The 27,967-nt window shown below is 41.8% G+C and overlaps 5 protein-coding genes across 6 annotated transcripts; 3 read left to right on the top strand and 2 right to left on the bottom strand.

Annotated features, from left to right (window-relative positions):
* Positions 1 to 144: 144 nt before the first annotated feature.
* Positions 145 to 7,689, bottom strand: slc5a12 (solute carrier family 5 member 12). The gene is made up of 15 exons (XM_030053524.1): positions 7,336 to 7,689; positions 5,648 to 5,713; positions 5,484 to 5,535; positions 5,106 to 5,173; positions 4,634 to 4,788; positions 3,779 to 3,919; positions 3,528 to 3,657; positions 3,344 to 3,432; positions 3,112 to 3,224; positions 2,778 to 2,845; positions 2,587 to 2,673; positions 1,710 to 1,900; positions 829 to 932; positions 393 to 517; positions 145 to 318 (listed from the first exon to the last, which is right to left on the bottom strand). The coding sequence occupies exons 1-15, from the start codon at positions 7,687 to 7,689 to the stop codon at positions 145 to 147; spliced, it is 1,917 nt and encodes a 638-aa protein (XP_029909384.1).
* Positions 7,690 to 9,233: 1,544 nt separating this feature from the next.
* On the top strand, positions 9,234 to 11,493 carry fibina (fin bud initiation factor a). The gene has a single exon (XM_030053848.1). It carries the CDS (start codon positions 9,353 to 9,355, stop codon positions 9,977 to 9,979), a length of 627 nt encoding a protein of 208 aa, XP_029909708.1. The 5' UTR covers positions 9,234 to 9,352; the 3' UTR covers positions 9,980 to 11,493.
* Positions 11,494 to 13,264: 1,771 nt separating this feature from the next.
* Positions 13,265 to 15,928, bottom strand: tmem276a (transmembrane protein 276a). The gene is made up of 4 exons (XM_030053844.1): positions 15,169 to 15,928; positions 14,609 to 14,722; positions 14,367 to 14,504; positions 13,265 to 14,165 (listed from the first exon to the last, which is right to left on the bottom strand). Exons 1-4 carry the CDS (start codon positions 15,563 to 15,565, stop codon positions 13,918 to 13,920), a joined length of 897 nt encoding a protein of 298 aa, XP_029909704.1. The 5' UTR covers positions 15,566 to 15,928; the 3' UTR covers positions 13,265 to 13,917.
* A 1,971-nt stretch (positions 15,929 to 17,899) lies between these two features.
* Positions 17,900 to 20,542, top strand: spi1a (Spi-1 proto-oncogene a). The gene is made up of 5 exons (XM_030053845.1): positions 17,900 to 18,043; positions 18,331 to 18,415; positions 18,497 to 18,678; positions 19,621 to 19,786; positions 19,899 to 20,542. The coding sequence occupies exons 1-5, from the start codon at positions 18,020 to 18,022 to the stop codon at positions 20,216 to 20,218; spliced, it is 777 nt and encodes a 258-aa protein (XP_029909705.1). The 5' UTR covers positions 17,900 to 18,019; the 3' UTR covers positions 20,219 to 20,542.
* Positions 20,543 to 22,161: 1,619 nt separating this feature from the next.
* LOC115360718 (protein regulator of cytokinesis 1-like) lies at positions 22,162 to 27,753 on the top strand. Of its 2 annotated transcripts, none has more exons than XM_030053819.1 (14): positions 22,162 to 22,351; positions 22,850 to 22,982; positions 23,089 to 23,211; positions 23,306 to 23,539; positions 23,654 to 23,824; positions 23,934 to 24,083; positions 24,267 to 24,414; positions 24,519 to 24,655; positions 24,825 to 24,920; positions 25,347 to 25,493; positions 25,604 to 25,714; positions 26,134 to 26,232; positions 26,342 to 26,515; positions 27,510 to 27,753. In XM_030053819.1, the coding sequence occupies exons 1-14, from the start codon at positions 22,341 to 22,343 to the stop codon at positions 27,561 to 27,563; spliced, it is 1,788 nt and encodes a 595-aa protein (XP_029909679.1). In that variant the 5' UTR covers positions 22,162 to 22,340; the 3' UTR covers positions 27,564 to 27,753. The 2 variants fall into 2 exon arrangements, with proteins under 2 accessions (XP_029909679.1, XP_029909678.1); XM_030053818.1 differs by lacking the exon at positions 22,162 to 22,351 and adding an exon at positions 22,438 to 22,462.
* The last annotated feature ends 214 nt before the right edge of the window (positions 27,754 to 27,967 follow it).

Below are 27,967 nucleotides of genomic sequence, written 5' to 3'. Positions count from 1 at the left end.
TATCTGATGTCATATTTATGTATTAAGTCTAACAAAAACTGCTTATGGAACAGAATAGAGAAATGGAGTGCAAGCAGAGATTTTTTTCCCCTCTATTATCACAAACCACAAGTCTTCTTGCCAGACCATTCATAAAACACGCTGCTAAAAGGATTGTGTTTCTATGACAAACCCAGCATTACTGTAGGATTTTCCCTCCACGTTATGAGTGTTCTCCATTATCGTCGGTGTGTCTTTTCTGCTGACTACTTTTTGGTTTGTGTCCTGCTGGTGACGCTGGCTTTCATGTTTTATGGCCAAGTCTAAACTCTCCAGAGCCTGAGGAAAGACAAAGATTTGGTTTATTTTGACCTCCAATAACCAAAGTATCCGTCTTTTTTATTTGTTATTACCTGTTTTCCATCATCGTGATGGACTCCACACCAGCACACTTCCTTGTACTTCTTTGACCAGAAGCAACAAAGGTTGCATACTGGCCGGATAAGCAATGGCTTCACATCCTCGCCTCTGTTGGGTCCTAGAGATGACAGCAACAGTTTAGAAATGGACAAGAATTTGGGCAACTGTTTCATTGCAAACTGAGCTGCACATAAATCTGCCGGTTAGAGTTTTCTGCAGTGCACCACAAGGACTTGTTTTCATATCAAGTAACCTGTGGGTCTGAAATATGGTGGTGAAACAGAACAATATTTCAGAGATTATTACAACCACAGCATCATAAGTCAAAGACTTCAAGCGTGTCTCCTCCCTCTCACATGACAGGCATTAATTCTTGGTTTCTATGAACATATGACCAGGTGACTGATGCTTTTCACAGATATACAGTACCGGTTAAGAAGGTAATCAGAAGGCCCACAGTCACAGTGGCCATAAATCCAATGGCACTGAGGTATAAATAGGACAGCGAGTACCAGGAATCAGCCAAGGGTGACCTGCAGGGGACAAAGGAGTCACAGCGCTGACATCCATCGAGCACAAATCATCAGTCCGCTGGGGCTTCAGCTCGCCAGTATCATCAAACTGCTTCCAGACAGAGAATTACAGAGGGAGTGCTTACTGTTTTTTTTGTTTTTGTTTTGTTTTTCATATTGAAGAGAGGCTATTATTAATGTATATGACCAAAAAAGTTTAATAATGACATCCATCCTTTTTACAAGCTGTTTGAGATTAACTCCTGCCAGCACCTCACAGCTGGACTTGGTTCTGATTGGTTACCATCTAATAAAAAACAATTGCTGGGTCCCCCGAAACATCTGAACATTTGAACTTCAAATGTTTGAACTGAAAGGCCCCTGGAAAGCCACCACTCTGCAGGTTTACCACTTTTGATACCATTTATTTGCCAAGCATCATAAAGAACATTGCTCTTGTTCTGAGCCAGACGATACTGAAAACAAAATCATGGAAACAGAATCATACGGGGCCTTTTGAAAACATTCACTGCAAAAAGAGAGATGCAGCATTTTATAAACTGGAAACCTGCTTTCAGTAAAGGATTGCCAGCATGTAAGAAAAACTCATTTTTGGCAAACAGTGAAGTTATAAATTACCAAATACATGTATGAAAATGGATTTATGATTTTAACAACTATGCAATGGATTTCAAGCAACAGGCTTTATAAAAACTAATATATAGCATTTTAGACCTGGAAGTATATGCAGTAAAAATGGCAGTGCTACAGAACTGGGCACGGCGGTGTAATTCATACCTGGCCGAAAGAGTGGTGAGATTCAAGTGTGGGGTGTCAGTGCCAAAAGTGTTGGATGAGTTGCTCTGAGGGCACCTCTCTGTGAGGAGAGGCAGCGGCCTGGAGTGACTGGACGGGGCAGGATAGATGAAGGAGCCAATACCGGTCCAGAAGGTCAAAGCAATACCTGCTATCAAGCCTCCAGCAGCACCCTAGAGTTAACTGAGGACAGTCAGTTTAATTCATTCCAAGCAAACTAGATACTATCCAGTGAATTGTCATCATCATTATCATCATCATTACTATTATTACACTAAAAAATGCAGTGTTGTTTTTTTTAAACCAGATGCTGGCATAAGCCTCTGTGGTCGTTTTTCTGAGCTGTTTCTTCTATATTGGGCCATTCCAGTCAACCACAGCGCTGCGTTTGCTGCTGAGTTATGATAAGTAACCCACCAGCTGGGCCAATTCAGTCCTGCTGAATGGTTGTTTTATGGATTCAAACTGTTCGTTTTTGAACAGTCCTCATTTTTTTCCTCAAGAGCAGACAGAGGGCGGGAATTCTTTCTGCCAAAAGGTTTGTATTAATACATTTGTGAACAAAATTTGTATTTAACCCCACAATTTAGTTATTTTAACTTTACACATGGATCAAATGATCAGCCCAGCAGTCTGGGTTAGATGGTAAAACTCAGCGTCTGGGCTCTGCCAACCAAGCATCTGTTTTGTCCCATAGTGACCCAGTGATTCAATTTGTTATTTTTTAGCCCAAAGATTTTTGGAAGGAGGCTAGTAGTGACTTATTTCCAGATATCATCTGATCATGTGAGCTTGAATTTGGAAGTAAAAGTGAGGTATTTTGATAATGGAAAGTGACCAAAACTGGTGGTGAAAATACCTTAGAATTGGTGCAGGGACAGATTATACCCAGCGTAAAAACTCCCAGCATGGGACCACCACACATCCCATGGATACTCAGCGCCGCCTTGCCATAGAAGGAAGAATTAAGCAAAGTTTACAGTATAGACTTAATTTGGTATATGTATATTTATGCTTTGTAAACCATGCAACATATTTGTTGACATTTACCTGCACAACTCCACCCATGTAGGATGCAACCACCGCCATTGAAGTACAGGCCACTCCAAAAAGCACACCTGCAAGAATGTAAATGTATGTATTTCAAGCTGCTTTGTCCAAAAACGTGATATGTATCATCTACTACCATAATGTAACTTGCCTCTCACAGCTGCTTCTTATCCTCCCAGAAGTAATTTTAAAGTCATCTTAACATTTGGACCGAATAGGTTCCTAATGAGGAATGTGCTTGACTAGCTACCAAGGTGGTGGGAAGCGTCCTTGATGTGCTCTTTGGTACAGACTAATCTGTAAACACTGTAACACTGCAAATGTTTATATTTACACAGTCCTTTGCTGGTCCAGGTGCTCGCTGCGTTGGAGAGATTCACACACCACGGCGTGACAAAGTCCTCATAGGTCACTGTAGCGAGGGCGCTTATACTGGCAGCCACAGTACTGAGGGTGGCAATAAATAGACAATCAGCCTCGTTAGTCATCCAAATAATGTCTCATCAGTGTAAAGGAGAAATCTCTGCCATAGCTGAATAACTAAATAGACAATAAGGCTCAACAACCTTAGAGTTCCACTGAACGCACACGCTACAAACAGTCCGGGAAGACCTGGGAACTTCCCCAGGATTTCCATCACAAAATATGGCATGAGCTGGTGAGGAAAGACATTAAAGTCAGAGTTTCACAGCTGGAGAACATGTGATGCCATTTCAACAAAGCCTGTAATGAGAGCAGTGACAGACGGACCTGGTCAGGGGCTGAAACAATCTGTGCCGTCCAGGGATCACAGCTGGCGTAGAAAGCGTACATCATGAGGCCAGACAGCACGGCACAAAACAGTATGACAAACAGACCCAGGAGGTTGAGGTACAGAGCCCTGAAAGTGAACAAGAGACAGAGAGAGCTGCACACACACTTCTTTAAGATACATCCCAGGGGCCTTTGCTACAGACACAGTATCTCACAGCTGTGTTCATTCCCTTCCAGCAGAGGCTTACAGTCTGGCCTGGGTCTCCGTCTTGCAGGAGATGCACCTCTGAACTGTGGACTGGTTGACGCCATAGACCCCAAGCCACGTGAATGTGCCACCGATGGAGAGAGTCCAAAAGGTGTGTCGCCTCAGGGGGTCCGGGTCAAAGCTGAGGACAGGGATTATTTGTCATCAGCTGCAATGCTCCACTAAAAAGATGAGACTGAGTATCACTAGGTGTGTATTCAAGGAAAGATCCACCATCAGATAGTCCTAGACTGTTAAACATCTATGAGTGATGTTCAGTGCATCCCATGAGCTATTTTGAGATGAAGCATTGCAATTTACTTCCTGGTGTACCCACTTTCCTTCAACCTCCTTCATCTGCCTCGGCTTCAATTAGTGATTCGCTACATTTCCCAGAGTGAGTTATTGCTTTCAAACAAATGTAGGTGTAAAGGCACATAAATAGCATGAAAGTGTGATCATTCAGCTGTGGGTTACATGTGTAGGTAGAGAGAGTGAAACCAGTGGTGAGAGCGATTATGATAGCATAGTAAGAGCAAGAGAGCACAAACCGCATCACTTATTTATTTATTTAGTTTGGCTGCCTGTGGAGGCTACTGTCAGTGTACGAACTGGTATCCATGCCTTTTGTGTGATGAAAAAAATACAAAACAAAACAATACAAACCAGGAAATGCAGTGTAAATTGCCAATAGTTGTTTTTCAATGGTGTTAAAAGTGGATCACAGTATTTTTTTTTTTTAAATGTCTCCAGTTAAAGCTGACTAAAATTTTGTTTCTGTTGTGAATTAGAGGGAGATAAATGTGTAAATTCTTTTTGGCTTACATCTCATGAGTATGAGGATATGAACACTTACTCAAACACTTTGAGTCTGTCGCCTGCCTTAGCTGTCTCCCACATTGCCTCCAGTCCCCCAGCACTCTTGCCCCCCTGGATCAGCACGACAAGGAAGCCCACCACCATCACCACCATCTGAAAGGCATCTGTCCAAACTACTGCCTTCAGGCCTCCCTATACATGCACACACACACACATACACACACATAAACACAGAGTTATAACACAGTAGATGATCAACGATGACATCCTTCCCAGCCCTGAGATTTTTTAAAATTATATTTGTTGTTGTATCTGGTGCTCCATCTGCTTTGAGACAGCATTTCACATTGCTCCGCCTGGGTGAGCTGGTCCGTTTACCCTATCAGTGTTTATGTTAAAAGTGGGAGTATTTATTCAGGTGTGTTGCTTGAGAAGAGACAGAGGGAGGCTGCATGTCAGGAAGTCTCAGCCTGTCTTCAGTTTCAGCTCGCTGTAGTTTCTCCACTCACCAGTGTGCAGTAGAAGGTGCACACGATCCCTGTGGAAAATATGGAGCCCCACAGATTGAAGCCAGTCACTGCAGAGAGAATATCAGGTTTAGGGCAAGGTAAACACAACTAAATAGTAACAGTGAATATGATGTCTGCCACCACAAAATCATCCACAGTAAAAATCTCAGTCTAGATACCAGATTTTACAGATGTTCCAACGCATCAGAGTTGGTTTAACACTTAAGATAGTTTTGACCACCCACCCCTGGGCCGGGTTATATGAGCCAACAGATACTCTTGAATCAACGCCAAGCAATGGTCACTGAAAAATCAACTTTTATGGGAAAATGTACTGTGTATAGAAGGGCAACAGCTGCCGGATGTGAAAGGATTTACCTTGATTGAGGGCGAGGGCAGGAGCATATACCACAACTCCTGTGTACAGAATCTGAAATATTGGCAAGAGACAATGCAATCCAACTCTTCTTGTGTGTGTGTTTTTGATGCATGAGTCATATTTGTCACACTTTAAGTGTCTGTCTTTGTGTTTGCGAACATACCGTCTGCACCATATAGATCAATGTCGCAACAACACGAACCGGCCTGCAGAACCGCAGCTCCAAATACTATAAGGAACAAGGACGGATGAAACAGGAGATAAAAGCAGAAATTTCAAGCTCTATAGTTACAGCTCACCATATGTTTCTAATTTGGGCTAGGGCAAAAAAAGGGTCTCAGTAATAAGCTGAAACTGAATAAGAGACCACCTTGTGATGATGTAATTACCCGACACAGGATGTGCAATCTGGGGGATTACTACCCTGGAGACTCTCCCTCTGTGCAGTAATGTAATCACCTGACTCAAGTCATCACTGTGAACTCTGACAAGCCTCCACAGAGACTCAGGAGCACCGAGCGCTCAGCTGGTGGCAGTGTTCCTCACTCAGCGCCAAGTCACAGCCGTATTATAAAGGCATTTTGCACGTGTATGAAATGCCAAGTGTTCGCTTTGGCAAGGCATTAAAGCCAAAGGCAAATCATTAAATGGGGCAGTTGACCCTTTGGATTCAACTAACAAAATCATGGAATAAATTTGCAGTATCACTGAGAGGGTCTGACAAACACAATCATGTAGACTCACACTGCAAAAATCTCCATCTTAACAAGTCATTCAGTCTCAGATTCAGCGTTTAAAATCTTGTTTTACTTTAAGCAAGTGAAAAAATCTGCCACCGGGATGAGACCATTCTACTCGTTTCCAATTCAGTTTCTCCTGTTTCAGGAGTTTTTCTGGCAATAGGTTGAAACAAGGCAGAAGAACATTTTGGCTACACTGAACACATATGCAGACCATTTGCAGAGAGGATGATATAACACTGTGCTTCCACTATGATCAATGAAACTGGGCCCACCAGGCATGAGAGCGGCGTTTAAGTGGTGTGTATGCGCTACAGAGATCTGCTCTGCAAATGTTAAAAAAGACCTTTCTTCTATTTGTTTTTTACACAAGGTGTGTGCGGCCCTTTTACACAGAAATGGGTCATATAGTGTCTATATTTTTTAAATGAAACTACAGTACACAGGAAATGACTCTAGCTTGGATCACCCTGTCAGCATTTGTTTTGATCGCCCTGTTGCTTTATCCCTTACACAGCCTACTGCAGTCTGTAGATGTTAACGTATCACACAAGCTCTGTGAAGAAGTTGAAGTTTCACAGCGCTGTGCCGGGTCTAAAAACTGAAGGCGCAATCCCACATAACAAGCGTTCACTGCCTTGTTTTGCCTGTGACTAAATCACACAACTCAATACCGTATGTACACTGCAGGTGTAGCCAGGAAAAGGTACATTCCGCGGCACATCCACTCTGCAAACGGTCCACATACATTATGTGCTCAATATAGCCAGGCCATAAGGCAGATCAGCTCATTAATATCAAGAAAATGATCCTTAATTTAAGAAAATTCTGGAAATTATTGGGGTCATGTCATCCCACTGGCTTTTTCACTTGTTATACAAAAAATAAGGCTGTAAAACTCAATGTGTGACTGAATGACTTGTTAAGATGGGAGATTTTTGGCAGTGAAACCAATAAATTGCTTGCCTCTTCCAGTTGTGTCTAAAGGGTCCTGACCTCAGTCAACACTAATAGTGCTCCTTTAACTCATCCCGCACCAAGTGGACATTCTACACAATGGCAAAATGGCAATTAAAATGTGGATATTGTTTGTGTGGGACGTTAAAATTACCTCATAGGTGCTTGTGATCCCTGATCTGTAAAAAACAGGCACAAAGAGTTCAGCAGTGGCCACCACCACAGCGGTGTAAGCGACCCCAAACAGGATGTAGGAGGCCCCAAAGCGGTAGACATCAGAAGGGGCTCCCAGCACGGTGACGGCTGACATGAAGCTGGCGGTGAGAGACAGAGCCACGGGGCCACAGGTCATCTGCCGGCCCGCAACCAGGAACTCTCTGGACGAGGCCTTCTTCCTCTCCTTCACGGCGAAAAAGACCCCTATTCCCGAGGACACCACAAACAGACAGGCAAACACCACATAATCCCAAATTTGAAACATCCCAACTGTGCTATGTGTGACGGTCATGATTGGGCCGGTTAGTGGACGATTCGGACGGAGAGGCCCTGTTCCTTCTCTCTAATCTGGTCTCAAGTGTTTTTCAGTCAAGACACTCTGGTTCAACTTCTCACCATGAGTTGATGATTCAGGGAAAATTGACGGTGAGAAAACCTGCTGATTTACTTACTATACAGATAACTCATGAACAAAGTTAAATATTATCATATCTACCGCAACCATTTACTATTAACTAGGGACAGTCAGTCTGATTTAGACCTCATTCTCAGTGTCCTCCGATTCATGATGATGCTCACCGCAACCGTATTTGACATTATCTCCTGAAAGTAACCTACACCCCACACACACTTCTTTGTTGTGTTTTCCATGAGCCGTCTCATAATAGGTTCACCTTTGTTAAATATTCACGGTGACATGCAAATCACTGAGGCATTCACCTCAGCTGAAGAAAGGAGGCAGCCTGGATGTTGAAATATTGAACTACAGTAACAAGCAAACATACTCAGCTAAAACACACACACACACACACACACACACACACACACACACACACACACACACGCACACACAATAAAGCCCTTTGAGTCCCCACCTTTAAGAGAGAGCATCTTTGCTCTTGTTCTTGGTATTTTAATCTTAATCTGTTAATCCCTTGGCATTTCTGCACATTCACACTGAATGTCTTGTATGCTTGGTGTTGTATTGTTGTGTTTGCCTTGGACAGGCCTATCTTGAGAATGTGTCTCAGTGAGATTACTTGTATATAGAAAGGTTCAATAAAAATAAATATATATATAAAAAAAACATATTTTACATTTTGGATCTCAGTTTGGTAGAAATGCCAATATTAACACCGACATTAATGTGTTTTATAACAGTATTCCTATCTTTTATTTAGTGGGCAGTAACTCTTTAAACCATGATTGATTGATTGATTGATTGATTGATTGATTGATTGTTGTACAGTCGATGTTTTTCAGCTATTATCATATCTGCGTTCATATTTTGATTAATTGTGCACTGGCACGTAGTAGGCTAATTTAAAATAATCTGACAGAGTAGTTGTTTTATGCTAAGTGAGCTTTCCAAAACATGACTGTGCTAGTGGGTAACTAAATCTAGATCAGCTGTAGGCTGTGTAAATGTTAGGTCTCACGGACTACTAACACTAAAAAGAACAACTTTATTATTTTACTGCTGGTAGGCTACATGGAAATGAGCGGTTCAAGGCATGTGTATCGTGATTTATGATAACTGGATTCAGCCCATTCTGTTGCTAGATAGTTAGGACAGCAATTGTTAACTACTGACCCTACAGTGAACCCTTTACCTAAAATTGAGGCATTTGTGTTTTTATTTGACTGAAACATATTAAGTCCTTGGGCTAAAAGTTGAAATTAGTACTCCAGGGCAAGCATTTGCTTTGTAATGCAGTTCAAATCCTGAACAATGGTCTCCCTCCGTGTTGGAGCTGATTTAATGACTTGTGTGCCTTTTTGAAAAGCTTGTCCTCCTCAGCCCCAGCCCAGCCCGGACAAGGGGCCCGCCGGGCTGGAGGCAGGCTGTGCCTTTTAGGTGACGGGGGCTTGCTGTAACATGAGTCGGAGTGAAAAGCGTGCGGTGGATCAGACTGCCAGTGCAGATGCTCTTCGCCAAAGAGAGGAGGTGAATAATGGATCCTGTCCCACTGCTGCTGCTGCTGCTCATGTTCACCCATCCGCCTCTCTCCCCGGCAGTCTACAGCGGCCCCTTGCAAGCGGAGATCTCCAACGGCACTTTCCATCACTTCTTCGTCCCGGACGGCGACTACGATGAGACCGAGGACCCGGAGAAATGCCAGATGCTGTTTAAGTTTTCGGACGTGCGGCCATGTGGAGGAGTGGAGGACGGCGACGCAGTGGTGCGGGACGACTTCATCATCACCAAGCATTTGACCGAGGACGCCGCCAGGCTGCTGGAGAGCATCGGGAGGACCATCGCCTACGACCTGGACGGAGAGGACAGCTACGGGAAGTTCCTCCAGCGAGAGATTTCTCAGATAGCCGAGGCTTTTTCCAACGTGGACAAGTCTCTGGTGGAGCTGGAGGTGAAGTTCAAACAAAGTCAAGACAGCGACATCAGAGAGGAGCACCAACTCAATGGCTACATAGTCAAGCCCATGAATGATGTGAGGGACCTTCTGAGGGAAACTACGGACATCTCTCTGGGACTGAAGGATAAGCATGACCTGCTGACCCTCATCATCCGCAGCCATGGGTCAAGACTGAGCCGCCTGAAAACAGAGTATCTCAAAGTATAGTGTGTGTGTGTGTGTGTGTGTGTGTGTGTGTGTGTGTGTGTGTGTGAGAGAGAGAGAGAGAGAGAGAGAGAGAGAGAGAGAGAGAGAGAGAGGGACCCTCCAGTTCAATATAAAACTGGAAAGTTCATTTTGGCTGAAGAATGTTCCTCTTAAGTATTCTTAAGTATCTCTGACCTTTATCCTCATTCCTTAAATGTATCACTTGTTAAGGAACTCCAGCAAAAACATTAACACATTCCACTGAGTCAGGAGGACACAGGGGGGAAATGAAACACGAACCTAAATTATGCCAGTATGGGCCTCTCTGAGCAAGACATTCTTCACTTACAGAAAATACAGTATAAAAATAAAGTCCCTTTAAATGGAAATATTGGCCTGTGTGTCTTACGAAAACAGGCCACTGGTTCAGTGTGTTTAACTCTTTTACAATCTGTTAGAGCGTATTCCCAAGATTTTGTTTTAATCACTTATCAAATAAAAGCTCAAAATATTTATCATACATCTGATTTTTTTTCTTTATCTCTGTTCCAAAAGAAAATTATTCTGCTTTGTAGCACTAAATCCATTACAAGCCCCACTAACTTCTCTTGAGATAATGTTGTATTGCAGCATAAATGTGGTGCATAATGGCAACCATAAGACGCGCTCCATTCTGCAAAGCCTCAAATGTGCATAAACAATGAGATCTTTGAAATCTGAACTTGTGATTTTTGCACATTTACACCAGTTGAAAGGCACTGACCCTGTCCTGTCATTTCTTTGCGTCACTTTGTTTGTTGCTGGCATTACAAAAGAGTTCAAATTGAACATCCCTTCAAGTGGCTGTGGTTAATTGGCGTCTGAAGTCTGTCATTTCCTCCCACTGCATCTGGAAGTCATCTACTCGAGTATGAAATATTTTGTCCAAAAGGAAACCACGGTCGTCACAATCTGCCCTTTTTGCTGTGGCAATCTTTAAAGATTGTGGTTGATATGAAATGCTTTTGTGTTGAAATTGTGTCTGTGGGTATCCCTTTCTATCTAGGGTATTAGATGACATCATTTTGCTGAAATTACATTATTGCATGTCTGAATCTCTATCGAAAGCTCCTGTTCTGATTTGTTGACATATGACATCTCATTTCAGCCAGATGTTTTTACTCAGAATCCCCAAGGCATTAACTCTGCCCTACAGAGTGAATCACACAAATCCAACCATTTTCTGCATATAAATGATGCACTTTGTAGCTCCCCAGAATCTAATACTTTGAATGCCTTTGATACTAAGCTGCATATTCTCCCCTGCTAACCATTACTTAAAATGTTTTATTTCTGCCAACAACCGCTGCAGCAACCATAAAGTAACTGCTAAGCGTGACCACTTTTTTACAGAGATAATGTCTCTGTAGATGTGAAGGAGCCAGATGGGCTGCCATGGGTGCAACTGGGTGTGATTTCCTCTGTCTGGTTTTCCTCACAGTCCAGCTTCCCCTGAGGGACCTCCTTTCAAAAACAGCTCTCTTTAGCCCAGCACAGCGCAGTGCTGGCCAACCCTGTCAAAAACCAGAGATGTAGGGGCTCCATGAGCACTGCCTCAAAAAAAAAAAAAAAAAAAAAAGAAGAAGAAGAAAAAGAAAAACGAAAACATATATGCCTGAGGTCTTCACTGTCAGGGGCTCTGTGGAGCCCTCTGAAAATTTGATTTAAAAAAAAATACAGAAAACATCCTTAATTTTTGTGTGCCTTTGGATTCCCAATATGAGGGCTAATTGACAGCCACAAGAAGTTTAATAATTGACACACCCATCATGCCTTCTTTGTTTTTGCCAAAACCACTTATTGTTTCATGGGAACCTTTTCACCTTTGGGATACTTTCAGGACACTGGTCCCCCAAAAACCGGTACATGGATACGGCGGTCAAACACACTGCTGTGAGAGTGGATTTTCTTTGCTGACATTTTTTAAAAGCAAATAAGTGCTGCTCAAGAATGCAGAGAGGGAATGACCTGACGTTGATCCCACTCTTTGTCCTGAGTGCACCGAGCACATCCAGCACACTGGGAAAAAAAAAAACAAAACTCTTGCCTGTGTGGGAATGTCATTAATGGTTACTTAGCAGTTTTGAAACACTGCTGCTAATTGTGATCATAATCAGAATTATAATCCCAATCATAATAAAGGAGGATAGACCTTTATAATTTAGGTGTCTTAAGATACAAGTTGGTTGGTGCTTATATAGGCGTAGCACATGTGTTGAGTGTATAAATTGGACATATTTGCCACTGTGATGTGTTTTACTCTGGCATCATTTCTGGTATAGCAAGTAAGTCATTTGTAAAAGTTAGACTTTTTTTTTTTTTACTGCATGAACTGTAAGTAACAGTGAAATCCTGCTGAAATGTTGCTTAACCCAGCTGTAGTCATTTCAAAATCGCTGATCTTTTCAGAGTGTCAGAAGGTGCAAGTAATGATCTGACAGCCTAATGAGAGCCACCAGTTTAAATTACCATGTCAGCAGCACTTAGTATCACTTGAGAAAGACCAGGCCTCGGTAGCTACCACAGCATTAATCAACGATAGGTGCGACGCATATCCTTTATAGAAGACATTGTTCAGGCTTCTCCTGCATATTATAAATGTATGAACAGAATAAATATAACTCTGAGCGAGACAGTAATGTGCAGGAACTGCTTAAGAGCCGAGCGAAGAAACCTCAGGAAATGAGTGAAGCCAGTGTTTGGATTAGATGTCAGAAAGATTAAATTTCCCATGAAAGTTGCAGAAGAGTAATTACAATCCACAGTGGCTGCTATGTGTGTCCTAAATGAAAAAAAAATCTTTACAACGACTGCGCACAATAGCAGAACTATGAAATGTCGCTTGTTTTAATAACGTCTCAGTTTCATTTCTTTGTAATGTGTTGTTGATGTTGAGCTTACAAAAGGCCAGTTCTTTTTCATTGTAACGCGCAGCTGAGCAGTGGCCTTGTTTTTATTGTATTCTGTTGTGTATTTGAATTGTTTATTTTTGGACGTTTTCTCACTCAGTGGAAAAACTTTGGTCACTGGGCTTAGTGTTCAGAAGTGGTTCAATAAAAAGTGCCCGTCACCAGCGTTTTGTAAGACTAACCATAATGCAAACAGCTGAAGTTGTAAAAATAAAGCTATTAAAATTGTTACTCCATTAGCAGCTCTCCTCCTCTGGTGACACACCTCTGATCTCATGTCGCTGCAAAGAAGAGAACAAAGATGTTTAAATGTTTGTTAGATGTGTCAAACAGGAATAAAAGATTTTTTAAAAAAAGATTTGTTTTGCATGGCCATTTTATTTTTCAAAAATATTTTGATTGGGGTATGACCTCAAGAACATCAAAACACTTCCCTCAAATACAGTTTGGTCTTAATGCTCATGTTTTTTTTTTCCTTGAATAAACACAAATGCATCTGCATACATACAGTTCAAAAAGTACATTTACATAGTTTTGTTTTGAATGGGTACATAATGATACACAGTTGCCCTTTGAAATGTGAGAATAACACATCCATAATTTCATCTTCAATACAGAATTCAGAGTTGTGCTATTGTTTTTTCTTTTTTTTCTTTTTTTTTCTTTTTTTTTTTTTGGCTGTGTTTATTTATTTTTTTTTTTTCAAAACCAGCAGATTTTACAAGAAGAAATTTTGTATAACTATTCTCCTCTTGAAGAGCAAGCAATAACACTGAACAGTTCATTCATAGAAAGGGACAGAAAGAAGCACCAGAGGAACTGAAATCATCTTCAGTAAAATTTCACCCCCTTTTCATTTTCATGTGAGTGAAAGCCAGGGTCCTGTGCTCTTCTTTGTGCCAAGCTGAGTGAAGGCTCTCACTGTCGAGTCCCTGGGTGAAAGTATCCCCAGAACAGGGCTCGTCACTGTTTCAAGATGAGACAGGTGTCTGTTGGATGTGGAGCAGCCTGTCACACGCAGCCGTTCTCCTGTCTGGGCTTGTGCACCACAGGGGTGTGTGGAGGGTAGAGGGAGGGGGCCAGCGTGCACAGGAATCCAGCCAACAACGTAAGGCCCAGCCCACCCCAGGCACAAAACATGGACCAGCCGTACCCATGGCTGATGTCCTCTGGTATTCCAAACATGTAGCGAGGATAGCGAGACAGTTCAAAGTTGATCCCGGCCACGCACGTGCAAAGGGAGATGATGCAGCACGTCCCTGTCAGAGAGAAAAGGGGAAGAGGCAAGTCATGCAAAACAGCAACCCAATTTCTCCCTCTCCCCATTCACCTCTCTGATGCATCATTTCCCTGAATGCATCTGTCAATGCACTGAAAGGCTTGTCTCTCTCAATAACAAAGACTGCACTGCCCCTCTGTGGCGCTGTAGGGTAGTGCTCTGTATGTAAAGTAGCTCTTACCTCCCATAAGGAAAAGAAGTCCAGCAACATACTGCATCAGATCATGCTCCTTACAGCAGCCCAGCACGCCTATGATCCAGCCGAAGAAGATGATGGATATGGCCATGCCGATGAAGCTCGCTGTCATCCTCTGTAGGTCTGCAAAACACACAAGAGGGAAATAAACACGTTTCTGTTGGCATGATGCCAAGTTTCAGCGTTAATTCATCAAATGTGGGGGGGAAAGAGCAGTGGGAACTTACGAAGAGCATGCCACTCATCCTGCCTTATTGTTTTTGTCAGATTAATTGGCAAATTCCTCGGGAGCGCTGCTGATGAGTAGTAGTATTTTATTGGTGTGCAGCGCTGAACCAATCCTGTGGATGTAAACAACACAAAGAGGATGCTACACGGGCATTGAAACGAGATGAAGAGATATCACAAAGCTTCCCGCACCCCTCCCCACCCTCTCAACCAGCCTACCTACCCACCCATCCACCCACACACCCACACCATTGTGGAGTAAGCTTATTGTGCACATATGGAGCTTTCTGCTACTACGGCTTGCCCTTTTGTGCTGCAAAAACATCACACGTCGAAACGTGTTGTCACTGTACTCCGCGTTACTGCGTAGGCCTTGAAGGACTGTGCGCAGCATCAGCACATTGGATAGCGCATTCGTGTACAAAAGCATTGTGAAAACCCCCGTGAACAGCGCCGCGCACACAGCCCTGTCAGTCGAAATGTCCAAAAAACAAACATAGTTACACACTTGTATGAAATATCATATCACACACACAAACACATAACCTCAAACTCAAACCTTTGAAGATCAGATCCTCCGTCTCCAAGTCAAATCCCTCCCGATGGCACTTTCTCCACAGTCCGGTGATGGTAGAGTTGAATTGCCGACTGCAGAGGGACTCCATGGCCGGAGCAGGAGGCAAGAAGTGCCGCTTAGCCCGCAGCAGCATTCCTCCACTGGAGCCCTTCCTCTCTACATTATTCTCCTTTGGTAGCATACGGAGAGGAAGGTTGTTGTTGGAGATGTAAATGTACCCGGGGTCGTTTCTTTTGTTGGAGTAATTCTTGCAGCGTTCCCGATGCCTCCTCGCATCTGTCTCATACCAGTTGTCAGTGCTGATCGCTATCGCTATCAAGCCTAAAGCACAAAATGCCAAAAAGAGACCCGCCACCGTTAAAGTCCTCATAGCAGCCATGTTCCATGCGTATCTCGCCTTGCTGCCGTGATAATTCCACGGGACAGCAGGATTCCGCTCCTGGCTGCTGTTGTCAGGGTCTGAGATGGGGATACAGCTCAGCAATGAATGGAAATCTGGATTGCTGGTAAATTCCCCCAGCCTTCATTTCTTTGATTTGTCACGCATCGCCGAGAGGAATCAAAATTCGGAGGTGTGGGATCAATTAATTTGGGGCCTCGATAAGCTATTTTGGTTGTCTCCTCTCTGCCTCTGAACTCAGTCTAGCCTAGATACTGGTCACTCCAACCTCTCCTTCCAGTAGATGGAGACAGAGCAAATATTTGAAAACACAACAAGGCCCAGGCCTGCGCTCGTCGCTGTCCTCACAAATGGATGTCCGGAGTTTGACAAAGTCCTGCCAGATAGAGCACCCTCTGTTTTAAATATTATGAATGAATGAAAAAATAAGAATTAAAAAATAAATAAATAAATAAATAAATAAATACCATACCATACCACCAAGCAGCTGGTGCTCACTTGTGGAAGCTAAATGGAATGACAGCCCACAGGAAACCCCGCTGATGACCTCATTTTCAGACTGTTTCTCTGTTGTTGAGCAATCAGTGTTTCAGCAGATCTAACAGACAGCTGCCTGTGCTAATTTTCCATCCAGCATACAGTAGATCAATAGAGATAATCCAATATACAGTAGATCAATGTAGATCATCCAATATACAGTAGATCAATGTAGATCATCCAATATACAGTAGATCAATGTAGATCATCCAATATACAGTAGATCAATGTAGATCATCCAATATACAGTGGATCAAACTGGCTGACAAATACAACATACAGCTCCTAACAGCCAGCTCTTCTAGAACACACACACACACACACACACACACACACACACACACACACACACACACACACCTATTACACAGCTCCTCTTATTATTTTATTTCTTTATTTATTATTGCTCCTATTGCTGTGGTTGTAGTTATTAATTTCTATCTGTTTTTTGTTTGTTTGTTTGTTTGTTTGTTTGTTTTGGGGGGGGGGGGGGTTCATTTTTACTGCCTTTTTTAATCTCTTTTAAATCTTTATCTGTCAGCATCATTCTGTTTTCTCTCTACTGTGTTTTGCATCTTTTGTTTTCCTGTTTGAACCTTCTCTTGATATTACTTTAATATTGCATTGCTCTTTTTTTTTTTTGGTCTGTCTATGCAGCTTTTTGTTGTGATTTTGCTTTCTGAGATGCTATTTAAATGAAGCGTATTATTCCTACTACTACTATGACTACTAGGCTACTACACCCATTTTCACCACAAACACTCATTTTATAAGAAGGCTATAGCTATGGTTTTCTACATTTGATTGGTGGTTGCCTATTACTATTATGTATCATGACTGTGTTTTTGTATCATTTTCTGCTACAAAGGGGAACCACAAAGTCTTTAGCATGTCATTGTAGACATATTCATCGCTCCACATGGGGTTTTTTCCCATCATTATAAAATTTTGCCATGTTGTTCTTGATATGTACAAATAAACTAAAATAAAATAAAATAAACTGAAATAGTCCACAATTACACAAAAGAACTGTGGTCATTTCATGGTCAAAACAGCAGAAAAAAATTAAACATGTCAGCAACACAATGGCAAAGGGTCGTTTCAGTAAGGCTTTTGCTTGTATTCACCAGTCAACACTTCCTCAAATGGACCCATAACACCAGGCTTTGAAAAGGGGAACAAGAACAGCTCTGAACTTCACTTTTGGTTTTGGCCTCTCTCTGCTGATAGTCTTGAAAATTCCTACATGAGTACATCTCAGTGGATGAAATAATATATTCTGCTGGTCATATGGCTGAGCCGAGACATAATAATTAAAGAACAAGTTGAAGTTTAACTAATGCTGCTTATACAGAGCAAATCTGACATAGGTGACTTGTTTCTGCTTCTGTGTTACATTTCTAATTTAGCAACTTTGCCATTTTACTTTGGGGTTGCCATTACTGATAATAAAACATGACAAGAACTCAACAGTGCGACTTTGTTATGATCTATCATATCTACTATTTCCACATGCTTACAAACAACTCAGACTGGAATCTGATACAAAACATATTGCTCATATTTTATGGGAAAAATATTAACACTCTGCATTCAAAAAGCACAGCTTTACTTCCCCTCTGCTTCATTTGAAATAATTCTTATGTGATACTGTGGTGGCCTATAATATAGCCTCACACGTTGCCATCAGGAACTGACTGGTCATATGAACTTGACAAATAGATGGTATGAATATAGGCTGTAGGATCAAGCTTATTTGTCACTGGGACACTTTCAGTTCCTATTTGTCCAGTCCATGTTGAGAAACACGGCAAGCTTTTCTGTAAAGCCAAAATCAAAGATAACATTGATCTCCGGCTTCAGGAACCAAGACTCTCATGCTGCCTTGTTTACACGATGGATGGTTATGTCATTTCATCTGTAAGTGCTTTTTGTTTGAATGTAGCATGTATTAGATGTATATGACTTACGGACATATGTAAGTTTTGATGACTTTGATTTTGTTTGCCATGGTGAGAGGATCTTGTTTTGTGTCATGTTTATGCTAAATGGAGATAACTGCTTCTATATTTTATATTTTATTACATTCATGTTTATAACAAATACAGTTAATGGTCATTTTTACCTCATTTTAGTCGGACACAGAGAGACAACCCTTTTCTCTCTCAATAATAACATCTCACTTTTTCTTTCCAAATGCCTCACAGGAAATTATTCCAAATGAGCCAGATATTTATCGCCCACCTGCGGAGTTATACTCCTACCTCTCTAATGTGGGAGAGGTTTATGAAGGTAAGAGCACGGCATTTAACTGTGGAGTACAGCATGAATCACTGCATGACTGGCTGCCTCAACTTTTGTCATTTTTTTCAGACCATAGATGGAGCTACCACTCGGACCGTGTTCAGACGGACTTTGAAAACTCTCCAGCTAATCACTTCACGGAGCTTCAGTGTGTCTCTCCTCCACAGCTGCTGCAGCCCTTCCGCTACAGCAGCGAGCCTCTCTCCCTCCACCCGGACCCGGTGCTCGGGCCGCTCTCTGTGTCACCACAAGTGAGTTTTTCATCTGCCCATGTGCACAGCTCATATTCACCATGGCATTACTGTTGTCCAAGAAGCAGAATCATTATCCCATAAGGTTTAAAATAATTAAATGCATCTTTACTGACCTGGGATACATAGTATGATAACACAAATTCCCATCTCTTAAAAGAAATCCCACAAAAAATGCTTCTCAAATTTGGAACGTAGGCAGTTTTTGTCATGATATCATCAAGAATACCTATGATGTCATGTATTATACATGTTTAATATTGCTCAGTGTATATTTCCCCTGAGTGAAGTAACATTTGGTCACTGCAGCTTACTCATTATAAGGTAAGATAAGGGATTTCTGCACAACAGGGACTCAGGCAAACATCAAAACTGTGGTTAAGCAGGAAACTTTTATTTGTCACTCATATGTACTTGTTTTCGCGTAGGACTGTACAGTTCTCTATTCTGAGTGAACAATATGGTAAACCAAAAATATTTCTACATGGAAATGTGTGTATATATACGTGCACTAGAGGGAAATATTGTGTGTATCAGTGCAAAAGGGAGGAGGTTCAGCCTCTTTTTGAGCCGCCCCCATAGAATCACTGGATATATTTTGAGGAATTACTGTACGGAGGGAAAATGTCACAGTGTTTGATAATTTATAACTGATGAAAGCAGATTTTTTTATTATTCATAAATCATTGCAAACACAGGAGCTGGAAACTCGGTGAAACATTTCACTGAAATGTCATTTGTGAGCCACACGGTCTTGCTGAGTATTGAATTCTATTTTGGCATTGCTACTTCCTCTTTTAGTACAAAGACAATGTTGTCGCCACCAGACTAAAAAAAATGTCAGGCAGTACACGGCTGTGAACCAATAAAAAAAAAAAATGCAGCTCTGTGACTTCTTTGTTTAACATATGAACTGTGACATGCTCATATTTCCCCCTAAAGATCCCGTACTACACCCCTACCCTGTGCTACCAGTACCAGCCGTCTGCATCCCCCCTCCAGTACCGCTCAGAGGAGGAGCAGAGAGGACAGAGTCCCCCTCTTGAGGTATCAGAGGGGGAGGATGAGTATGAAGGCCACAACCCCTCATCCTTAAGGAGGGACACTAGTGAGTATGGACACTTCCCAAGTCCTGCTGTCAGGACTGATGTCACAGGAGCCTGAAGAAACGTCACCTGCCAATCTGTTTATCATGACCAAGTCTTTTACTTCCACTCCAGGTAACAAGAGGAAGATGCGCTTGTACCAGTTCCTGCTGGATTTGCTAAGAAACGGAGACATGAGCGACAGCATCTGGTGGGTGGACCAGGACAAGGGCATCTTCCAGTTCTCCACAAAACACAAGGAAGCTCTCGCCAGCCACTGGGGCGTCCAGAAGGGCAACCGCAAAAAAATGACCTACCAGAAGATGGCTCGAGCTCTGCGGAACTACGGCAAGACTGGAGAGATTAAAAAAGTAAAGAAGAAATTGACATATCAGTTCAGTGGGGAGGTGCTCAGGAAACTCTACTCAGACAGCGGGCGTCAGTATTCTCACTGAGGAGGCGACAGAGGTTATCTCTCGCTGAGCTGAAGTTACCAAACCAACCAAGATGACATGTTCATACAGTTTTGTTTACAACACTGTATGTATTATTTATTTTTGAAGCCCTTTAATTCTGATTTTCCAATAAATTTCCCCTCAAGTAGCTTCAAAGTTAGACTTCTTTTCTCATATTGTGCAACAGTGGCACATATATTTTCTGTACCTGCTGGTTGCAACACTTCACTTCACTTACACTGAGTGAACTGTCCAAACTCAAGATGCCATTGTTTTATGGCTGCACCATCACATCAAACATCTCCATGTCTCTATGTCTCACTTTACACACATTTCACTGTAACTCAGCAGGATGTATTTGGTGTCTTTGGAAACTTTGGATCAGAAACCAGAATTTAAAATAAAGGTCGATGAGTTTGAACAAGGCTCCAAACTGATGGGACTGGCAGGGTCAAAGAGGTGTTAACACCGCCGCATTTCCTGTGTGGCATTCACCAACTTCTTGCGTGTGTGTGTGTGTGTGTGGGGGGGTGGGTGTGGGTGGGTGGATGGGTGTCAATGGAGCCTGCTGGTGTGGAAACCACTCAACAGTCCTTGCCATGTATTGTCAGTCTATATTTTTATATTTTCAACCACAGAAAACTATTACATCACAAGACTGAAAGCTGAATAAGGATCTTCCCCTAACTTGGCATCTTCTCCTTCATCAAGCTTTTAGAATTTAAATAAAAGCAGGAGGAAGAACCCCCCCACGCCCCACCCCCACTCCATCTTTTCCCATCAGAATCAGATTTCTGTGACATGAATCTGAACAGTTTCAAATTTCTGTCACTTTACCTATTGCTACTATCAATTTCATATGAATAATGTGTAAATGAAAGTTGAATGAATTTTGTGAATTTTGTTCTTCGAATGTGTTTAATAACTCATATATGCCAACAAAAGTTTTTTAATTTATTTTCTTAATCATATTTGTCATGTTGAAAACTATTTATGTGGGCTGATTATACATTTGTGCTAGTTTGAACATCTTTTTAAAAAAAAAAATCAGTGAAAGATTGCTTCCTCATTTAGATTATAAACTATAATTCTGAAAAAAAAAAAAAATCAGAAAACTCAACCAATACGTTTGTTGGCATAAGAGATCGTAACTGGTGGTACTGACAGGACAAATACATGTGGCTTACTTTATGTGTGTGTGTGTGTGTGTGTGTGTGTGTGTGTGTGTGTATATATATAGTAGTAGTATTTTTACCCCATGGTATGACTATAACTTTGCAGTCTGGTGTGGTAACTTCTGTTATAAGCCCCGAGCCTTGGCTTTATACTCCTTTTTTCAAAAAAAAAAAAAAAAAAAAAAAATTACATGTCATGAAACTATGAACCTCATAGTCACAGAAATCTAAGAGTAGAACCAAAATCTTCTGCTCTCTCTCTCTCTCTCTCTCTCTCTCTCTCTCTCTCTCTCTCTCTCTCTCTCTCTCTCTCTCTCTCTCTCTCTCTCTCTCTCTCTCTCTCTCTCTCTCTCTCTCTCTCTCCGGTTATTTAATCCACTATCATCACATTACAAAAATGTCTCCATATTTCTGACTGTCTCTAAAACAGAACTACACATACATAACACACATCAGAAATACAAATGGACATTATGGTGCAATAAATTCAAAATGTGTTAAGGAAGGTAATGCATTTCTGGCTTTAATATAAAAAGAATAAGAATAAGAATAAGAATAACAAAGCTAAACGGAAAACATTTAAAGCTGTTTTCACATTACTGCATTTCATTTGTTTACGATGTACTTTAAAAAAAAAAAAAAAAAAAAAAAATCAGGAACCCCCCACCCCTTTGGCGTCAGACGTTACGCACCGCCCTGCTGAATAACATCCGTTGACGTCGGTGTAATCAGCCAATCGGAGGCCGGGCAGTGTTTCTGTGCAAATTTCAAACCTCGGCAGCAGCAGCAGCGGACACGGAGCAGCGGTGGCACCACGGCGGCGTTACTGTCTGTTTTTTCATTTTTCAGACTGAAAGGTCGCTTTTTATAACCCACCGCCCGTTGAGTTTTGTTTTTGTTTTTTGTTTGTTTGTTTGTTTTTACTTTTTTTTTTTTTGACTGGCAACATGAGGAGAAGGTTAGTCCACGTTTCAGGCAGTTTCGTTGTTGTCGCTGAACGCTTATAAAGTTTGCCAACTTACCAGCTGGCTGATGTTAGCTGTCGGTGTTTAATGGGCACAGCGTATCGGTACATAGGCTATATCCTATCACATTTGGACTGGTAACATCGTGTGTATGCTGTTGTGAGCAAATCTGGAGTATAACGTTCATTTTTAAAATGTTTACCTCGGTTGATAAAAACACAAATAGCGTTGGACAACGCATTGTTAGCTAGCTAGCGTAGCTGTCTGGCTTAACGTCCGTGTTAATACTGTGCTGTCACCACATTTAAAAAAAAAAAAAAAAAAAAAAAAACGGGAGTTGACCCCAAGTGCTTTACAAATATGGCAGAAGGGTTCCCAGTACAAATGTAGACTAAAAGAAAAACAAGCACAAAAAAGGGTAAAAGCAAGTATGAGCTTGTTATTTTGTGTCTGAAATCCAGTCACCTAATGATTCCCCCCTTTTATTCCAGTGAAGTCCACGCAGCAGCGTCTGTGACTTGTCTCAATAAAGCACTAGCAAGGCTGAAGGACATTTGGGAAGAAATAGGGATTCCTGAGGACCAGCGGCTGCAAAGGACCGATGCTGTCCAGAAGCACATTCAAGTAAGTTCAACACAGACTGTCAAAGAAAGCGTGCCATTGAGTGTTCACCCTTTATGGACCTGGAGAACTAATGATGCTTGTTTTCTTTTTGTTTTGTTTTTTTAAGAGTTTGCTGGACATGATGATTGCTGAGGAAGAGGCCCTCAAGAGGAGGCTGCTGAACAGCATTGAAACTTGTCACAAGGAACTCAAAACTTTGTGTACTGAACTCCAGCTGCCCCCGTTTGAGGTACTCACTGACATATCTGTGGTTGTTTCCTTTGTGTCTGCCTGGAAATCCACTTAATTGTTTTGTCTAACCATTTCCTGCTCTGCTTCTGAAGGAGGAGGACGGATGCACTATTTTGCAGTTGGAGAAGGACAGCCGCACACGTCTGGAGGTCATGAGGAAGCACAAGCAGCAGAGGATGGAAGACCTCAAAGCACTTCTAGCCAAGGACCGTGAGCTGTGTCGTATAATGTGTTGCACCCCCTTTGGCATCGACCAGGATGCCGTCCCATCACTGGAGGAACTGAAGACTTATCGCTCCTACCTTGATGATCTGACCAAAGAGAAGGTCAAGCCACTGCTGGTTTTCTGTACATTTATTTGTTGTGCCAAATGTGGATGTGTTTGGTATTATGATTGTTGGTGTTCATTGCCGTCTCGTTGCCTTTTCTCCCCCCCACAGGAGCGTCGTCATGATGAATTTGTGGGCATAAAGTCGCAGATCATCGTGTGTATGGATGATCTGGAGCGGTCCCCAGAGACCAGTTTTGAGAGGGATGTGATGTGTGAGGATGAGGATGTCTTCTGTCTGTCAACAGACAATATTGCTGCTCTCCGGCTGCTCCTCAGTCAGGTGATATTTACTTACAGGCGCTTTATGTCATGTGATGCAATGATTAAAATAGCCAACAGCAACATGTATTACAACGCATTCATGTGTTTTTTTTAAATGCCTCCACCAGTTGGAAGAACACAAGGCTGAAAATGAGCAGTGCTGTTCAGCACACCGCACTAAGATCCAAGATCTGTGGGACAGACTTCAGATTCCCCAAGAGGAGAGGGAGGCTTTCTCCGAGCACATGGTCAAGTCAAAGAAGAAAAACAGGGATGCGGTAAGAAAACGATGCGTTCTCTTTATCGAAGTAATACGCTTTTTTTTCCTCTGATATGTTGAATTGCATGTTGTTTCACAAAATGATTCTAAATGATCCAAATGTTGTTTCACAAAGTGATTCTAAATGATCCATAGTACAGCCTAATATTTCAACTCATGTTGTGCACTCTTGTCTTTGTAGCTGGAGGCTGAAGTCCAACGTCTGGATGTCCTGAAGATGAAGAGCATGAAAAGTTTCATTGAGGCCATAAGAGCTGAGATTTCCCTTTTCTGGGAGAGGTGCTTTTACAGCCAAGAGCAGTGTCAAGCTTTCGTTTCATATCATGATGGTTAGTGGTTATTTAATCACAGCACAAGGCCATATTTCCACTGGATATGTGGTTCATAATGAGATGTGGAGTGGGTGGGTCTCAGTGTGTGTCTCTCCACACAGATAATTTCACTGAGGAGCTTCTGAACCTGCATGAGGCTGAGGTCTTGACTCTGAAGAAGTATTATGAAGATCACAGAGAGCTCTTTGACGGAGTCACAAAATGGAAGGAGAACTGGACATTGTTCCTTGAACTTGATGTGAGTGATGGCCCCTTATGGGTGGTGAAAATTATAAAGACTTGCTTATTTTCACCAGTCCACACCTACATGCAAGATGACATGATAAGGTGCAGATGTAGATGTTCTTCACATGTTTGTGTTGTTAATGAAGTTAAATAGTTACTGGATGTGTTTGTACTCACCACAGAGAAAAGCGAACGATCCCTCTCGGTTTAACAACAGAGGCGGGAACCTTCTCAAAGAACAGAAGCAGAGAACTGACCTGCAAAAAAGTCTGCCCAAGGTGAGTAGATGCTTCTGACTGCCCTTTATTAACACATACTAAGATTTCTTAACAGGATTGCTATGAGCAGTTGTGAGTGTATATAGTTGCAGAGTGTACAGAGCTGTCATTAGATTCCCAGAAGTCTAAAAATGTTTATCAGATTAGATTCATTATCTGAACATTAATTGGATGTGAGCACGCAGTGTGTGTAGGAAGAGATTGTCGGTGCATGGACCAGCTTTGGATAGCAAAGGAAGCCTAGACATTTGTTTTTACCTCAGACAGTCTTAGTGATGCACTTGTACGTTTGTTTGCCAAACCAGCTTATTAAATGGAAAAAAGAAAATTAAGCAGCAAAGCACAACCTGCTGTCAGCATGGCAACAGTGTTAAATGTTCAGTGTTGGGTGGCAGAGTTGAATCACTGTTGCTCTGTTTGTTCCAGTTGGAGAAGAGCCTGAAGGCTCAGATTGACCTTTGGGAGCAGGAGCATGGCAGGACGTTCCGGGTCGATGGACAGACATTCCTGGAGTATGTTCAACAGCAGTGGGATCTTCACCACTCAGAGAAGGAGAAAGAGAAAGTGGAAAGGGTAATTGATTACTTGGACTAAAAAAAAAAAAAAAACAAGTCTTACGTCTTGTGTGTTTGCTCATGAAAGCATCTTCAGTATTATTACCCTGTTTTTGTTTTGTGAAATAGCAAATGAAGAAAAGCAAACAGACTGAGGAGGACATGCTCTATGGAACCTCCATTCGGACACCATCCAAAAGGCGGATGGCAGGGACTCCCACACCTGGCAAAGTACGAAAGGTAATACAAGGATACAAGGATACAAGGAAGTTTATTTGTCATTATACAACAGGTTGAATAATGAAATTAAAGTGTGGTTCCCTCTTGATTGATTAATTGATTGTATAGAAAATAAAATTATTAAACATGGAGGAGTGCAGATGGTGCATTTAGTAGTCTCACAGCCTGAGGGAAGAAGCTGCTCTGTAGTCTGGTTGTACGGCAGCGAATACTTCTGTATCTTTTGCCTGATGGCAGCAGGGTGAACAGGCTGTGGCTGGGGTGGCTGTTGTCTTTTAGGATCCTTTTGGCTCTGCGCAGGCACCTCACCTCAATGTGCTGTAGTTTATTTATTTTGTATATGCAGAAATGCTAATGCATGACAGGATGAATACATAGTGGGAGAAAGTTGACTCACCTTCCTCCCTCTTACTCCTTAGCTCAATGGGACCTCGATCGCCTCCACCAACAGCACCCTCACTTCTGGCTTTGGAACGATCTGCCACTCAGTCCAGAGAACACCTCTGTCCGCCAGCAAGGTGAGCGCACCATCGTCCTCTCACCTCTCCTTTGCAGACAAGCTTCACCTCATGCTTTTTAAAAGACAGAAAAGAAAACCTTTTCTGATTGTAGATGGTTTTATTACAGGGTCTTGGCCTGCGGACCCCCGGGAATGGAAAGACTCCCCGCGCACTTGACAGAAACAAGGAAAACATTTCCCACCTCAGTAGAAATGCTCTGAGTGGCGTGCTAAGATCTCAGGATAGTTCCGATCGCAACTTCAGCATCAACGCTGTTGGTGTCTCCTATTCAGAGTTTGCGGTAATTTCGGCATTTTGCTTTGCTTTTTCCTTTACTACTAAAAGCCAAGAAAACACAATGTTATCAGGCAAAAGTGACTGATTTGATTTGGACAGATTGATTTCCTCTTGCTTAGTTTCCTCAATGGTGAAACTGAGCACAGGGAAAGCAGCACATATTTCATATTGACCTTGAACAAGTAGACTTTTTAAATTAATAAATGTTTTTATTGAGTCACATACTCCTCATCATTGAACTGATCTATCACAACTGAATTTTTTTGCCTGTTAGCATGATAGCACAATTTGCTATTACTAGCTCACTTGATATAATTGTTATTTTAATGGAATAGTTAACCCATTTCGATTTTTTTTTCTGCCTTTGACTTTTCTTTTATCCCCTAAGTGCTAAGTGTTAACATCCTCTTGTTCAGTAAACATCACCCAGATGGTGCCCTGAAAAAATGAGCACATAAATCCACTCAAATGAGATGGAACAGCATTTTTTATAAGTGGTGTCTTAGGGTTAGGAAATACAGTTAATGCGCACAGTGTTCTCTCTCAAATTATTTTTTATGATTTGAGAGAGGTGTTTTGCTGGTTCAAATAAAAATAAAATAAGATTTGTTTTGGGCATTTAGCCTTCAAAATGAGATTTTAAAGTATCTTTTTTAAGAGATTCATTTGTATTTAATCATCAGATCCAAAGTGGGTGAACGATCCCTTTTAAGCCTTTAGGTGACAATATAGTAACACTAAATAAAATCTAATCATCAAGTAGAACAATGGGCATCAATTTGAACATGAAATGGTATTTCTTCCTAAAATGAATAAATACCATTTCCAAATTATATCCTTCAGTAGTTGAGTGTCTTAACAGTGGAGAGAACATACTGCCACAGTGTGGATATATGAGTACAGTGAATTGCATATTTAAGTGTTTGGCTTGTACATTAGATACTAATACATCCATATGAACATAAATATTTAAAGGTAGCTTTGCCTCTCCTTTACAGCGAGACATCACGAAGGCGTCAGGACAGCTGAACTCGACCATCAGTCACCACTGACGGCCAGAGGAGCTGCAGCAGCACCGGGAGTCGTCCAGCTTCACTGGTGCTTTAACATAGTTTCATTGTCTTTATTTTCAGTGGGCATGAGGGAAATGTGTTTGTGGCTTTTTAAATGTTAGTCCTTAGTCTGAAAAAAAAAAAAGTACATATTTTATGCTGCATAAACATTTTTAGGCTCAAGAAACCATGCTGAATGTTTAAGGCTGGGCTGATTTGTTGGTCTTAGCCAGTTTTCTCTATTTAAATTTTGTTTGCAAGCTTTAAAAGCACTCCTGTCATGACAATGGTTGGTTTTTATTTTATGCTTTTCCTGTACAGCCTTTTTAAATGAATCTTCATGAGCAATGCCAGGCTTGCTTTCCTTTTGATTCACAGCCTTAGATTTTTTTTTTTTGAATGGA

This window comes from Myripristis murdjan, chromosome 6 (genome assembly GCF_902150065.1).
Source record: "Myripristis murdjan chromosome 6, fMyrMur1.1, whole genome shotgun sequence".
NCBI lineage: Eukaryota > Metazoa > Chordata > Actinopteri > Holocentriformes > Holocentridae > Myripristis > Myripristis murdjan.
The sequence above is the reverse complement of the archived record's forward strand: the minus strand, read 5'-3'. Positions and strand labels throughout refer to the sequence as shown.